This window comes from Salmo trutta, chromosome 16 (assembly GCF_901001165.1).
Source record: "Salmo trutta chromosome 16, fSalTru1.1, whole genome shotgun sequence".
NCBI lineage: Eukaryota > Metazoa > Chordata > Actinopteri > Salmoniformes > Salmonidae > Salmo > Salmo trutta.
The window spans coordinates 26,914,029-26,928,578 of record NC_042972.1 but is presented as its reverse complement, the minus strand read 5'-3'; the positions used below and the strand labels follow the sequence as shown (position 1 = coordinate 26,928,578).

Here is a 14,550-nt window from a genome sequence, read left to right as displayed (position 1 = left end):
CCTATCATGCGCAAAGTCAGGGAGCACTGGAACGTTTCCATCAAACACTTAAGTCTTTGTTGAGAGCTTATTGTACTGAGATGGATAAGGATTGGGAGGAGGGGTTGCCTTGGTTACTGTTAGCCGCTAGGGAGGTTTCACAGGAGAGCACAGGTTTCAGTCCAAATGACCTTGTGTTTGGACATAGGGTGCGTGGACTTTTATCTGTTCTCCAGGATGATTGGAAGTCTCCCGAGCCTCCTCAGTCCTTGTTATCGTATGTGTGTGATTTCCGGCGACGCTTGTATGCCGCTGGTGAAATGGCGAAAGAAAAGCTATCATCTTCACAGGAAAGGATGAAGGGCATATTTGATCGTCGAACTGAGCCTCGTCACTTTAGTCCAGGTGACCAGGTTCTTGCTCTGCTGCCAATTATTGGTTCTCCTTTTCAAGCCAAGTTTCAAGGTCCATATACAGTGGTGCGCCAGTACACTGAGCAGAATTATCTAGTTGCCACTCCAGAACGGAGAAAAGCACACCAACTGTGCCATGTAAATTTGTTAAAACCCTATTATGCACGTTCAACGGAGACTGAACAGTGGGAGTCTAAAGAGGACGGTAAACCTGTTCTTTTGGCTGATACCGTTACATCCTTTGGTTCTTCTCATGCTAGGTCTGTGCATGATGAGGAAGGTGTTCCTGGTCCCGACGATTGCATATTGCAAGGTAGATTGAAAAATTCAGAGACACTGGATATTTTGGACAACCTTCTTAACCATCTACCTGTTGATGAGCGAAAAGAGATGGTTGATCTGATTCGGAAATTTCCAGAATTGTTTTCTGATATACCAACACGTACCAACTTGATAGAGCATGATATTGACATTGGAGATGCTGACCCTATTCGTCAGCGGTACTATAGAGTTTCTGCAGAGAAACTGCGTTGTCTGGATGCTGAGGTCAGCTATATGCTGGAGAGTAAGATAGCAGAGCCTTCTTTCTCCAGTTGGGCTTCTCCCTGTATATTGGTCAGTAAACCGGATGGAACAAACAGATTTTGTACGGACTACCGTAAGGTAAATGCTGTCACTAAGCCAGATTCATTTCCTCTTCCTCGAATGGAGGACTGCGTAGATAAAGTCGGAGCAGCTAAGTTTGTGAGCAAATTTGACCTGTTAAAGGGCTATTGGCAGGTGCCCCTAACGAGTAGGGCACGTGAAATCTCTGCCTTTATTACACCCTCTGGTCTGTACTCGTATTCGGTTATGAGTTTTGGCCTGCGTAATGCACCTGCCACTTTTCAGCGACTTATGAACAGGGTTGTTGCAGGGCTGGCCGGGTGCGCTGTTTATCTGGACGATGTAGTGATATATGCAGATACCTGGGAGGAACATCTGTCTCGTATTCAAGCCTTGTTTGAGCGGCTGGCTGCAGGTCACCTCACGATCAATTTGGCTAAATGTGAGTTTGCTCAGGCAACTGTTACATACCTTGGAAAGGTGGTTGGGCAGGGTGAAGTGCGTCCGGTTCGGGCTAAAGTGGTAGCTATTGATGCTTTTCCACCACCAACTACAAAAAAGGAACTTATGCGTTTCTTGGGAATGATTGGTTACTACCGTGGATTTTGTAGGAACTTTTCTACTGTGGTCGCTCCCTTGACAGAATTGTTGAAAGCTAAGGCTGTTTACGTATGGTCTTCTCATTGTCAACAGGCTTTTGAAGATGCAAAGAGGTTGCTTACCTCAACTCCGGTGCTGGCTGCTCCTCGTGTGGATTTGTCATTTACCTTGCAGGTGGATGCTAGTCATGTGGGGGCAGGTGCAGTTTTGCTGCAAGCAGATGTGTCTGGGGTTGAGAGGCCTGTTAGTTTCTTTTCCAGGAAATTTGACCGTTGTCAGTTGAACTACTCGGTCATTGAAAAAGAAGCGCTAGCACTCATTTGGGCGCTACAACACTTTGAAGTGTATGTTGGGTCGGGGGTAGTACCTATTGTGGTCTACACCGACCATAACCCTCTCACCTTTTTCAGGTCCATGATGTGTCCCAATCAGAGAATAATGAGATGGTGTTTATTTTTACAATCCTTCCATCTCGATGTGAGGCATATCCGGGGAACTGATAACGTGATTGCTGATGCGCTCTCTCGTGCGCCCTGTTCCTGAACATTTATGTGACTGACCGTTGTTTGGTGTTGTCGTGTTCTGTCGTTCCTGTCTGTTCCCTCCTGGTCTCGTTTTCTTCTTTCCTCTTAAAAGTTGCTTCCTGTACACAAAGGTTGCTGAGGTCTGGGGAGAAGGAGGTTGGCTGGGGCAAGTGGAAGGTGAACATGTAACCTCTTGTAAATTTGGAACGCAGAGGCTGGTACGTTGTTCCGGGGCCCTTGTTGGTCCCCGGTTTTATGGGGGGGGGTGTGACGACCCTCCCACTCTGTCTGCCGTATTCTCTCTCTTGTTCTTGTTTCTTTATTAGGAGGCCGGTGGGCGGAGTTGGAAGGGTCGTCAGATAAATGGGAAACACCTGGGCTCAGGTGTTTCCCAGGATAAATGGACCTCTTCCCCATTCATTGAGGAGACTCTCTCCACACAGACACCTTGTTGATTTTGGTTGTGTAGTTTTGTGGTTTTCTTGGTTATTTGCTTTGGCACCTTTCAACACTCTGCATTATTACATTCAAGTATGCAACACACTCACCTACACTACTGATTACTGATTACACATGCCATTGTTATCTTCTTAGTTGCTTTATTTAATAAATATATATTTTTGATACACCTTGTCTCCACGTTGTCTCCCTTTTGTTGCGAACCCTGAGCCGGTTCGTAACAATACTAACACTACACTATGAACTACAACAACTACAGTACCTATACTAACACTACACTATGAGCTATAACTACAGTACCTATACTAACACTACACTATGAGCTACAACAACTACCTATACTAACACTACACAATGAGCTATAACAACTACCTATACTAACACTACACTATGAGCTACAACAACTACAGTACCTATACTAACACTACACAATGAGCTACAACAACTACCTACACTAACACTACACTATGAGCTACAACAACTACCTATACTAACACTACACTATGAGCTAAGACAACTACCTATACTAACACTACACAATGAGCTATAACAACTACCTATACTAACACTACACTATGAGCTACAACAACTATCTATACTAACACTACACAATGAGTTTCAACAACTATGGTCCAACCCACTCCCTGTAGGCCGTCTCGTTGTTGTTGGGAATCAAGCCTACCACTGTAGCGTCGTCTGCAAACTTGATGATTGAGTTGGAGGCGTGCATGGCCATGCAGTCATGGGTGAACAGGAAGTACAGGAGAGGACTGAGAACGCACCCTTGTGGGGCCCCGGTGTTGAGGACCAGCGGGCTGGAGATGTTGTTTCTTACCCTCACCACCTGGGGGCGGCTCATCAGGAAGTCCAGGACTCAGTTGCACAGTGAGCTACAACAACTACAGTACCTATACTAACACTACACTATGAGCTACAACAACTACCTATGCTAACACTACACAATGAGCTACAACAACTACCTATACTAACACTACACAATGAGCTACAACTACAGTACCTATACTAACACTACACAATGAGCTACAACAACTACCTATACTAACACTACACTATGAGCTACAACTACAGTACCTATACGAACACTACACAATGAGCTACAACAACTACCTATACTAACTGTCACGACTTCCTCCGAAGTCGGTCCCTCTCCTTGTTCGGGCGACATTCGGCGGTCGATGTCACCGGTCTACTAGCTATCGCCGATCCACCTTTCATTTTCCATTTGTTTTGTCTTGTCTTCCCACACACCTGGTTTCAATTCCATCAATTACATGTTGTGTATTTAACCCTCTGTTCCCCCCCATGTCTTTGTCCGGTATTGTTTATTGTAAGTGCTTGTGCACATTATGTCTGGTGTGCGTCGTGTTTTGTACCCATTTATATATTGTTCTGTTTTCCGGTGGGTTTTTATTATTAAACTGCGCCGTTGGAAACACAGTTTTTGCTCTCCTGCGTCTGACTTCTCTGCCGCCAGTGCGCACCCCTTACACTAACACCACACTATGAGATACAACAACTACCTATACTAATACTACACAATGAGCTACAACAACTACAGTACCGATACTAAAACTACACTATGAGCTACAACAACTACAGTACATACAGTTGAAGTCGGAAGTTTACATACACCTTAGCCAAATACATTTAAACTCAGTTTTTCACAATTCCTGACATTTAATCCTAGTAGAAATACCCTGTCTTAGGTCAGTTAGGATCACCACTTTATTTTAAGAATGTGAAATTTCAGAGTAATAGTAGAGAGAATAATTTATTTCAGCTTTTATTTCTTTCATCATATTACCAGTGGGTCAGAAGTTTACATACACTCAATTAGTATTTGGTAGTATTGCCTTTTAAATTGTTTAACTTTGGTCAAACGTTTCAGGTAGCCTTCCACAAGTTACTCACAATAAGTTGGGTGAATTTTGGCCCATTCCTCCTGACAGAGCTGGTGTAACTGAGTCAGGTTTGTTGGCCTCCTTGCTCGCACATGTTTTTTCAGTTCTGCCCACAAATTTTCTATAGGACTGAGGTCAGGGTTTTGTGATGGCCACTCCAGTACCTTGACTTTGTTGTCCTTAAGCCATTTTGCCACAACTTTGAAAGTATGCTTAGGGTCATTGTCCATTTGGAAGACCCAATTGCAACCAAGCTTTAACTTCCTGACTGATGTCTTGAGATGTTGCTTCAATACATCCACATAATTTTCCTTTCCTCATGATGCCATCTATTTTGTGAAGCGCACCAGTTCCTCCTGCAGCAAAGCACCCCCACAACATGATGCTACCACCCCCGTGCTTCATGGTTGGGATGGTGTTCTTCGGCTTGCAAGCCTCCCCCTTTAATCCTCCAAACATAACGATGGTCATTATGGCCGAACAGTTCTATTTTTGTTTCATCAGACCAAAGGACATTTCTCCAGAAAGTACGATCCTTGTCCCCATGTGCAGTTGCAAACTGTAGTCAGTTTTTTTGTGGTTTTGGAGCAGTGGCTTCTTCCTTGCTGAGTGGCCTTTCAGGTTATGTCGATATAGGACTCATTTTACTGTGGATATAGATACCTTTGTACCTGTTTCCTCCAGCATCTTCACAAGGTACTTTGCTCTTGTTCTGAGAATGATTTGCACTTTTCGCACCAAAGTACATTCATCTCTAGGAGACAGAACGCGTCTCCTTCCTGAGCGGTATGGCGGCTGAGTGGTCCCATGGTGTTTATACTTGCGTACTATTGTTTGTACAGATGAACGTGGTACCTTCAGGCGTTTGGAAATTGCTCCCAAGGATGAACCAGACTTCTGGAGGTCTACAATTATTTTTCTGAGGTCTTGGCTGATTTGTTTTGATTGTCCCATGATGTCAGGCAGAGGCATTGAGTTTGAAGGTAGGCCTTGAAATACATCCACAGGTACACCTCCAATTGACTCAAATTATGTCAATTAGCCTATCAGAAGCTTCTAAAGCCATGACATAATTTTCAGGAATGTTCCAAGCAGTTTAAAGGCACAGTCCACTTAGTGTACGTAAACTTCTGACCCACCTGAATTGTGATACAGTGAATTTTAAGTGAAATAATCTCTCTGTAAACAATTTTTGGAAAAATTACTTGTGTCACGCACAAAGTAGATGTCCTAACCGACTTGCCAAAACTATAGTTTGTTGACAAGAAATTTGTGGAGTGGTTGAAAAAGGAGTTTTTTGACTCCAACCTAAGTGTATGTAAACTTCTGACTTCAACTGTATACTAACACTACACAATGAGCTACAACAACTATCTATACTAACACTACACTATGAGCTACAACTACAGTACCTATACTAACACTACACAATGAGCTACAACAACTACAGTACCTATACTAACACTACACAATGAGCTATAACAACTACCTATACTAACACTACACAATGAGCTACAACAACTACCTATACTAACACTACACTATGAGCTACAACAACTACCTATACTAACACTACACAATGAGCTACAACTACAGTACCTATACTAACACTGCACAATGAGCTACAACAACTACCTATACTAACACTACACTATGAGCTACAACTACAGTACCTATACTAACACTACACAATGAGCTATAACAACTACCTATACTAACACTACACTATGAACTACAACAACTACCTATACTAACACTACACAATGAGCTATAACAACTACCTATACTAACACTACACTATGAGCTATAACAACTACCTATACTAACACTACACAATGAGCTATAACAACTACCTATACTAACACTACACTATGAGCTACAACAACTACCTATACTAACACTACACTATGAGCTACAGCAACTACCTATACTAACACTACACTATGAGCTACAACTACAGTACCTATACTAACACTACACTATGAGCTACAACAACTACCAATACTAACACTACACTATGAGCTATAACAACTACCTATACTAACACTACACTATGAGCTACAACAACTACCTATACTAACACTACACAATGAGCTACAACAACTACCTATACTAACACTACACAATGAGCTACAACAACTACCTATACTAACACTACACTATGAACTACAACAACTACCTATACTAACACTACACTATGAACTATAACAACTACCTATACTAACACTACACTATGAGCTACAACAACTACCTATACTAACGCTACACAATGAGCTACAACAATGACCAAAAAATCATTGTTATTGTTAACCCTTCTACTACCAACTACACTCCCCTCCCATATGCTATCAGTGTGTGTGTGTGTGTGTGTGTGTGTGTGTGTGTGTGTGTGTGTGTGTGTGTGTGTGTGTGTGTGTGTGTGTGTGTGTGTGTGTGTGTGTGTGTGTGTGTGTGTGTGTGTGTGTGTGTGTGTGTTTGTTTGTGTTTGTGTGTCTGAAAGGCAGAACAAACCAAAGCAGCCAGTTTGGTTTCGAGAAACTCATCCACATCCAACTCTGACATTCGCCTCAGAACAAACAGTCGCCCAACCTGCCACTCCAAATCTGTGACCTTTGGTTTTTGGAAGCCGGTGTACAGCGCTCTGCAGGGGGGTATGTGTACGCAGTGGCAGTCTTCTATTCATGTGGTATTACTGCCTGTGGACTGGTGCACACTGGTCTCTTCCTGGCCGAGCTGCGGGCGCTCCCTCTGACAGACACAGCACAGCTCTTTAATTGGAGCACAATCAGTGTGAGCTAATGCCACTTCAATTACCTGCCAATAAACCCCACGGTTAAGACGGCAGGTAGCCTAGCCGTTAAGAGTGTTGGGCCAGTAACTGAAAGGTTTCTGGTTTGAATCCCCGAGCGACTAGTGGGGAAAATCTGTCAATGTGCCCTTGAGCAAGGCACGTAACCCTAATTGCTCCTGTAAGTCACTCTGGATAAGAGTGTCTGCGAAATGACTAAAATGTAAAGACGGAGCAGAGCTATGGAGCCCACACCTGACAGAAAGAGAGAAGAGAGTGACAGGGAATGTCTGTGTGTGTGGAACTGGAGACCAATGCTAAGTAATACTGTGTGATACTTTGCAAAGGGAAAAGCACGGCCACCATCATGATGACTAATGGGGTAGTGTCAGTCAGTCAGTTTCCCCTTGGCTGGCACAACATTAAAGGCTTCTTTGAGTTGAATAGGAGGGAAAGTGTGTTGTAAGGAGAAAGTGGCCCAAAGCTTAGTTCAGGGAAACATCTTCTTGTAGGATACAGGATACAATTATGGCACAGAGGGGATTTCCAGATGACCTCCCTCACATATCTGAGAAACACACACAAGTGGGAGGAGAATATGGTAGAGAAAAATAGCATTTTTCCTTTGACTAACAGAGGTTGCTGTCATCAAAACTGCATCTGCAATCGAGGAATGTTCAACAGTATGACAAGGGAGTCCTACTGAGAGCCAATAGTTAACACAATGATAGAAAAAACATATTTCATCAGCTAAAATTCTATTTTATGTTATCTATTTCCCTGGGGAATACATTATCTATCAATCCACATATATACTGCCACCAAACTGAATTTCTTTTTTTCTCTCTTTTCATTCCAGAAACAAAGCCTATCATTCAAGGCACCTATCTTTTTGATTTCAACAACTTTGCATTTTCTTTAAATAAATCACCCTAGCAACTGACATATTTGATTTTCTTTCCTGCCATGTTACAGAAATAAGTACGTACTTAAGTCTAAGAAAGTACACTAGCTCAATTAGCCAACCAAGCCCACCATATTTTGGGGCGGTGGTAAGAGTGGTAAGAGTGTTGGGCCAGTAACCGAAAGGTTGCTAGATCAAATCCCCGACCTGACAAGGTAAAACTCTGTTGTTCTGCCCCTGAACAAGGCAGTTAAGCCACTGTTCCTAGGCCGTCATTGAAAATAAGAATTTGTTCTTAACTTACTTGCCTAGTTAAATAAAGGTTAAATAACAAAATATCATATCTGGCAGGAATGATAAATTACCTGTACTGGACCACTACAAAAAACATAGCAGTTAGCATGTTCAACACATCATGTGACCCCAGTCATTCACAACACGCAAACATAGAAGTTAGCATTTTTAACAGAACACATGTGCTCTGTTGTGACTACTCACAACAAGTGGTGACCAGAGGGAGGCTGTTGGGCTGTGGAGCATACCTGACCATGCAGATTTTGGGCTCTGGTTGGTGGCCAGCAGTGTGATGAAGTCCTGGCAGGTGTTGGGCTGCAACAGGGGGCTGTTGTCCAGACAGAGGTCAATGATGAGGGCCACTGCCTTCTCACAGTGCATGTCATGGTCCTTTCTCTCCTCCGCAGAACTCATCCTCCTCCGTGAGTCCCACACAGTCTCTAGCTTTCATCCAGGACTGGAGAAAGTGCAGGAGGAATGGTGGTGGTGCTGCATAAAAAAATTTGCCGCTCTCCTCTTGTTGTAACTCACTCTGGCTCTCTCTGCCTCTCAGGCTCCTGGATGTACAGCCAGTCAGTATCAATATGTGTGTCTGTGTGTGCATAAGAGAGAGTGTGTGGGAGGGGGCTTGATGAAGCAGTGGGACCCCCCAGGTATTCCTGGAGCAGGAGTGTTGCATCATGCCATAGCCATGCTTAGAAAGAGAGAGACAGAGGGTGGAGAGAGAGCAGAGGGTGGAGAGAGACAGAGAGAGAGAGAGAGAGAGAGAGAGAGGTCTTCCTACAGACTGAGTATATTTATCTTATGCACTCACTCATGTGTATGTAAATGTGTATAATGTAGAAGACTGTACATGTTACTTTGACTAGGGATGATAGGAGTCGCTATATTTCAGAAAATCAACTCAAATGCTGTTTAAATACTGTACTCAAACACTGTACATGTCTTTTTTTTACCATGCAGGTGTGACACATGAAAATTAGTTCTAAATGATTCCAAATGTTAAAAAAATACATAAATGGAAGGTGCCCACATGACAAAATACCTTTGTTTACTATAGAATACTACAGTACATACTATTGTAGTAAACTGTAGTATACTGTTGAATACTATACTACACACTGTAGTATCCCTTGATCATGTGTATTATTAACTATAACATTGTGTAGTATATTGTAGAATACTATAGTAAACACTACAGTATACTACAGTCCGCAAAAACCCTACAGTAAATATTACAGTAATGTCCACAAAAACACTACAGTCCACAAAACGTTTTTAACTGTAGTAATACTACAGTAATTAATTTGCATATACCTTGCCCATTGTCCTTCCCCTTATCCCAATTTGTGCCACCCATAAGTTAGAAACCTACATGCCAAGTATAGACCATATATTGTGTTCAGTACAGGTTACAGAAAAGAGCAGAAGCTCTGAACTATCCGTTCAGACTGTATGATACTACTATAGTAAACTATAGTAATATCTGAAAAACACTGTCGTTAATACTACAGTATACTACAGTCCGCAGAAATACTGACAGTTTTTTAAACTATAGTATTACTACAGAATTTATACTATAGTCAACTATAGTATTTTGTAATGTGGGTATTAATAGAAATAAGTATTTAAGTGTGAGAGAAATATGCATATGAATTGTGTTACATGGGCTGAATCACGTGATATATAAACAAATTAATCAATTTGGTATTGTTTTATTACATAATCTATTTATTTCCAAAACTGATAAAGTTTTCAAATACAGCTGCTAACCCACTCATACTGCACCCTGCTGGTGACATAATACAGTGTGAAAGCAAAGAGAGAGAAAGAAAGAGAGAGAGAGAAAAAGAAAGAGAAACAGAGACAGAAAGAGAGAGGCTCCAGCCACAGAGGTTGGATTTTCAGTATTCCGTAATCTGAGCCAGGATTATGAAATCGGAGTCCAGATTAGGAATATATAGATGTATCGACAACTATCGCAAAGATGATCGCCACCACTCAGCAAAACATGCCCTCTGACATGGTAAAGTCACTTTACACACATTTTAATGAATTATTCTATTCAATAGTATTGTTTATTAAATACTGTACATAGGAATCATCCATCTGTCTGAATTGAAAAGTCATACAGGAGAACTATCCAGGATCGATTTCCTCAGGAGGTATACAATTCAGTTATGACTGTCTAGTCTTGTGTTTTTCATGTTAAAGTCACGTTTCTGCTCAAATCTGTCTCCAAAGGTCTGTACGCTACCTATGTGCATAGATCTATACACTCTTAGAAAAAAAGGGTTCTTCGGCTGTCCCCATAGCAGAATTCTCTGAAGAACCCTTTCCACAGAGGGTTCTACATGGAACCCCAAAGGGTTCTACATGGAACCCCAAAGGGTTCTACCTGGGACCAAAAATGGGTTTACCTGGAACCAAAAAGGGCTCTCCTATGGGGACAGACGAAGAACTCCTTTGTAACCCTTTTATTTAACCGTGTAGACAACAATACTTTATTTAAGTGTCTATGTGCTGCTGTTCCTTTCTTGTCATCATAGATATTGTGGTGATGTTGACCTGAACTTGTTGGCAGGCTTATACATTTCTGGCATCCAAACAAATGTAAAAATAAAAAACCTGTCAAACTCATAACGTTTACTACTACAGTGGGGGAAAAAAGTATTTGATCCCCTGCTGATTTTGTACGTTTGCCCACTGATAAAGAAAGGATCAGTCTATAATTTTAATGGTAGGTTTATTTGAACAGTGAGAGACAGAATAACAACAAAAATATCCAGAAAAACGCATGTGAAAAATGTTATAAATTGATTAGCATTTTATAGACTGATCATTTCTTTGTAAGTGGGCAAACGTACAAAATCAGCAGGGGATCAAATACTTTTTTCCCCCACTGTACAAGCTGTAGAAAAAGTTATCGTTCAAGAGAAAATTGCAAACAATCTTATCTGTTTTTTTTAATGCTCATTATAAGTTATCAATAAGGTGTTTCTCCTCTTTTCAACTCTCCTCCTCCATCTCTGTAGCATATAACTGTAACTTCCCAATGGGATCTGATCTATGTCAGTTCTTCCTTATTTACTATGACTGCCTTTATCCAAGGCAGGGTCTCAGGGTTATCCAGTGAAGCGTTACCATGAATCACATTAATTGACATGGATGCTATACTCAGCAGTGCTTCTAATTTGAACTATACCTAATGAAGTGTCACTGATAACTTTGTTCAAGTCCTTGATTACTTCTTTTGTTGTCTATTGTGCTAATGACATCTATGGTGGAATCTTTACTTTATTTTGTAACTCGACCTACATACATCTGAAGTTAGAACCTAACTACTGTAGTGTGTGTGTGTGTGTGTGTGTGTGTGTGTGTGTGTGTCTGTGTGTGTGTGTAAGTTCGCATACCGGTATGTGTGTTTTCTCCATCAGAATGGTGTGGTCTACCATGGTCCTCAGCGTAACTGGAGAGGCATTGAGATAGCGTTGATGGTGATCCTGATGATCATAACACTGGTCATCCTGTCTGTCATCATGGTCACTTCTGGTAAAAGGAAAACAAGCTAAGCTCGGAGACAGATGCCAGACACATTTTGGGTGTTCAAAACTGATGAGACTACTGTCCCTCCCAATACCCCCACAAACACAGACCTACTACTTAAAACAAAGCAATACATTTGGCATGCATTCTAAGTACAGAAGCAGATTCAAGTAAAAAAAAAAAAAGGTTTTGTTTGGCATGAATCTGCTTCCGTATCAGAGTGGTATACTGTAGTACTATGGACATTTGTACCATTTCCTCCTACATTTGTCCCTTTCCTCCTTCTACTCACCCCTCTCGGTCTCCATCTTTGTTGCAGATGAGTCTCTCCTGTTCCAGCGCTCCCGTCTCACTCTGAAGGACCTGGACAAAAAATGGTTTAAAGTTCATGACCCCTATGTGACCTGGCTCAACGGTCAGAGGGCCAGGCTTCCATGTCAGAGATTTAATTTACCAAACACGCATGTCAAGACTTAAAAGTTTGATATTATTTTGACAGGCTGCCCACATTGTGTAGCCTACTGTACACCCTGTGGCTTCACTGTAACTTGACAGGTGTTGTGTATGATTTATGGAACATTCTGGCCGTGTCTCAAATGGCACCCTATTCCCTATATAGTGCACTACTTTTGTCCAGGGCCCATAGGGTGTGTGTGTGTGTGTGTGTGTGTGTGTAGGTACTCTTGTTATTAATACATGTTGATGTTAACATGTTTATCTGCATCTTAGCTGCACTCTAGACAAACAAAGAACTACTCTCAGGGGACTTCCTATACTCCTGCCTAAGGACCCCCTAGGTGGCCACCAATGCCAGTTCAATAATAGAACAGTTTCCAATTCAAAACAAAACTTTGTGAGGCATTGACAAAAGGTTGCTCAGTGAATGAAAAAATCTAGTCACATAAATCAAATACATGTATATTTGTCATAAGTTCAATGGCCTCTTATTACATTTGACAGTTTATTTGTTTAGCAGACACTCTTATGCTGACCGATTCACAATAAGATACTGTACATTTTCTTTTACTTCAGGAGAATCAGGATGCTTTCCGGGACCTAGATTAAGACTGGACCTCCATAACTAGATTAAACATAATTCTCAATAAAAAATCTTCAACAAAAGTGTTTTTTAAGTCCACATCTAGGCTTAATCTTAAACCAGCTTTTCATATTTAAACCACAACACTGTTTTCTGTCTATTTGCCAGTCTCACCACTACTTGGCTTCTACTCCATCTACCCTCTGTAGATGATGTGGTGGCCTTTCGCACCAGGGAAGGGTACATCCTGAAACACAACCTGAGTTCAACATTAACCGTCTCTCTGCTGGATGGCAGCATCCTAGTGAGTACAGATGCCACAAACAAAAGGCCTGCTCTAGAGTGATTGGTTGACAGACTGATGGATCTTGTAGCTTGGGTGGCTTATATGCTTTATCATACATATCCATACCCCCTGTCTCCCACAGGTGTCAACTTGTATTTGAAAGAATAATCACTCCTACTGACGTTGTTTATTTTCATTTTAATCTTTTTTTGTTTTGAAAGAATCTGCAGGACAAAAAGTTTCAGGTGTCACCAAACCAAAAGTATATTCTGCTGGCATACAACGTGCATCTGGTAGCTAAAATTTAACATTCAGTGTATTTATTGAGGAATATTTCAAGAAAAAAATGGGAATCCATACCTCCACCCCTTGTTGAATGGACTGAATTCATTCTGCTCTAAGAAATATATTTGATCTATTAACAGGACGTTTTAATTCAGATGGGACTAAGCTAAGCCAAACAAATCAAAACACTTATGCTCCCGAAGGGCTTATTTCACCCAATCTAAAATCCGTGTGGCTTCCAATCAGGCACAGCTGTAGAGTGTTGTTGCTGATTGGGAGTCACACATAAGTGCCTGTTTTTCTGTTGGGGTTTTGTGGGTAATTGTTTCTGTTTAGTGTTTTGCACCTGACAGGACTGTTTGGCTGTCGGTTTTCTTGTTTTGTTTTGTATAGTGTTCTTTCTGTTATTAAATTCAATGATGAACACTAACTCCGCTGCGCCTTGGTCTACTCTCTCTCCCGACAGCCGTTACAAAACGCCACAATGCATCTCTTCTATTTAAAGAATATCAAATATGTGTCACCAGCCGCTAACTAACTGAGTTATCATTCTATCCATGCTAACTATAAATGGAAACTATTTGGACTGACATACTGCGTAGTGTCCTTTATTGTTGATTTGATTGCCCTTGACAGGTGTTCTCAAAATCCTTTTCAGCCTCCTATGCCATTTACAGTGCAGGGATGGGATAATTATTATTGATAACATGGTAATATATTCCTATATTGTGCAATCAATCCAATCCAACACATCCAAATTTAATAGGATGAATAACAGTTAATCAAATCATTTTGTAGTTTACTTCGGCCAAGACCATGTCTCAGATTAAACTTGTCGCGCTTGCATGTGTTTGTGTGGATATTCTCATGCATTTTTGTTTTGTGTGTGTGTCATGGACTTCCTT

At 41.4% G+C, this 14,550-nt stretch overlaps 1 protein-coding gene across 1 annotated transcript in view; it reads right to left on the bottom strand.

Moving 5' to 3' along the window:
• The window catches only part of LOC115150432 (synaptotagmin-6-like), a 53,678-nt gene extending 44,542 nt beyond the window's left edge, over nt 1-9,136 (bottom strand). The window contains exon 1 of the mRNA XM_029693718.1: nt 8,738-9,136. Within this exon, the coding sequence (XP_029549578.1) occupies nt 8,738-8,903 (166 nt within the window). The 5' untranslated portion in view covers nt 8,904-9,136. The remainder of the gene's footprint in view (nt 1-8,737) is intronic.
• Nucleotides 9,137-14,550: the final 5,414 nt, after the last annotated feature.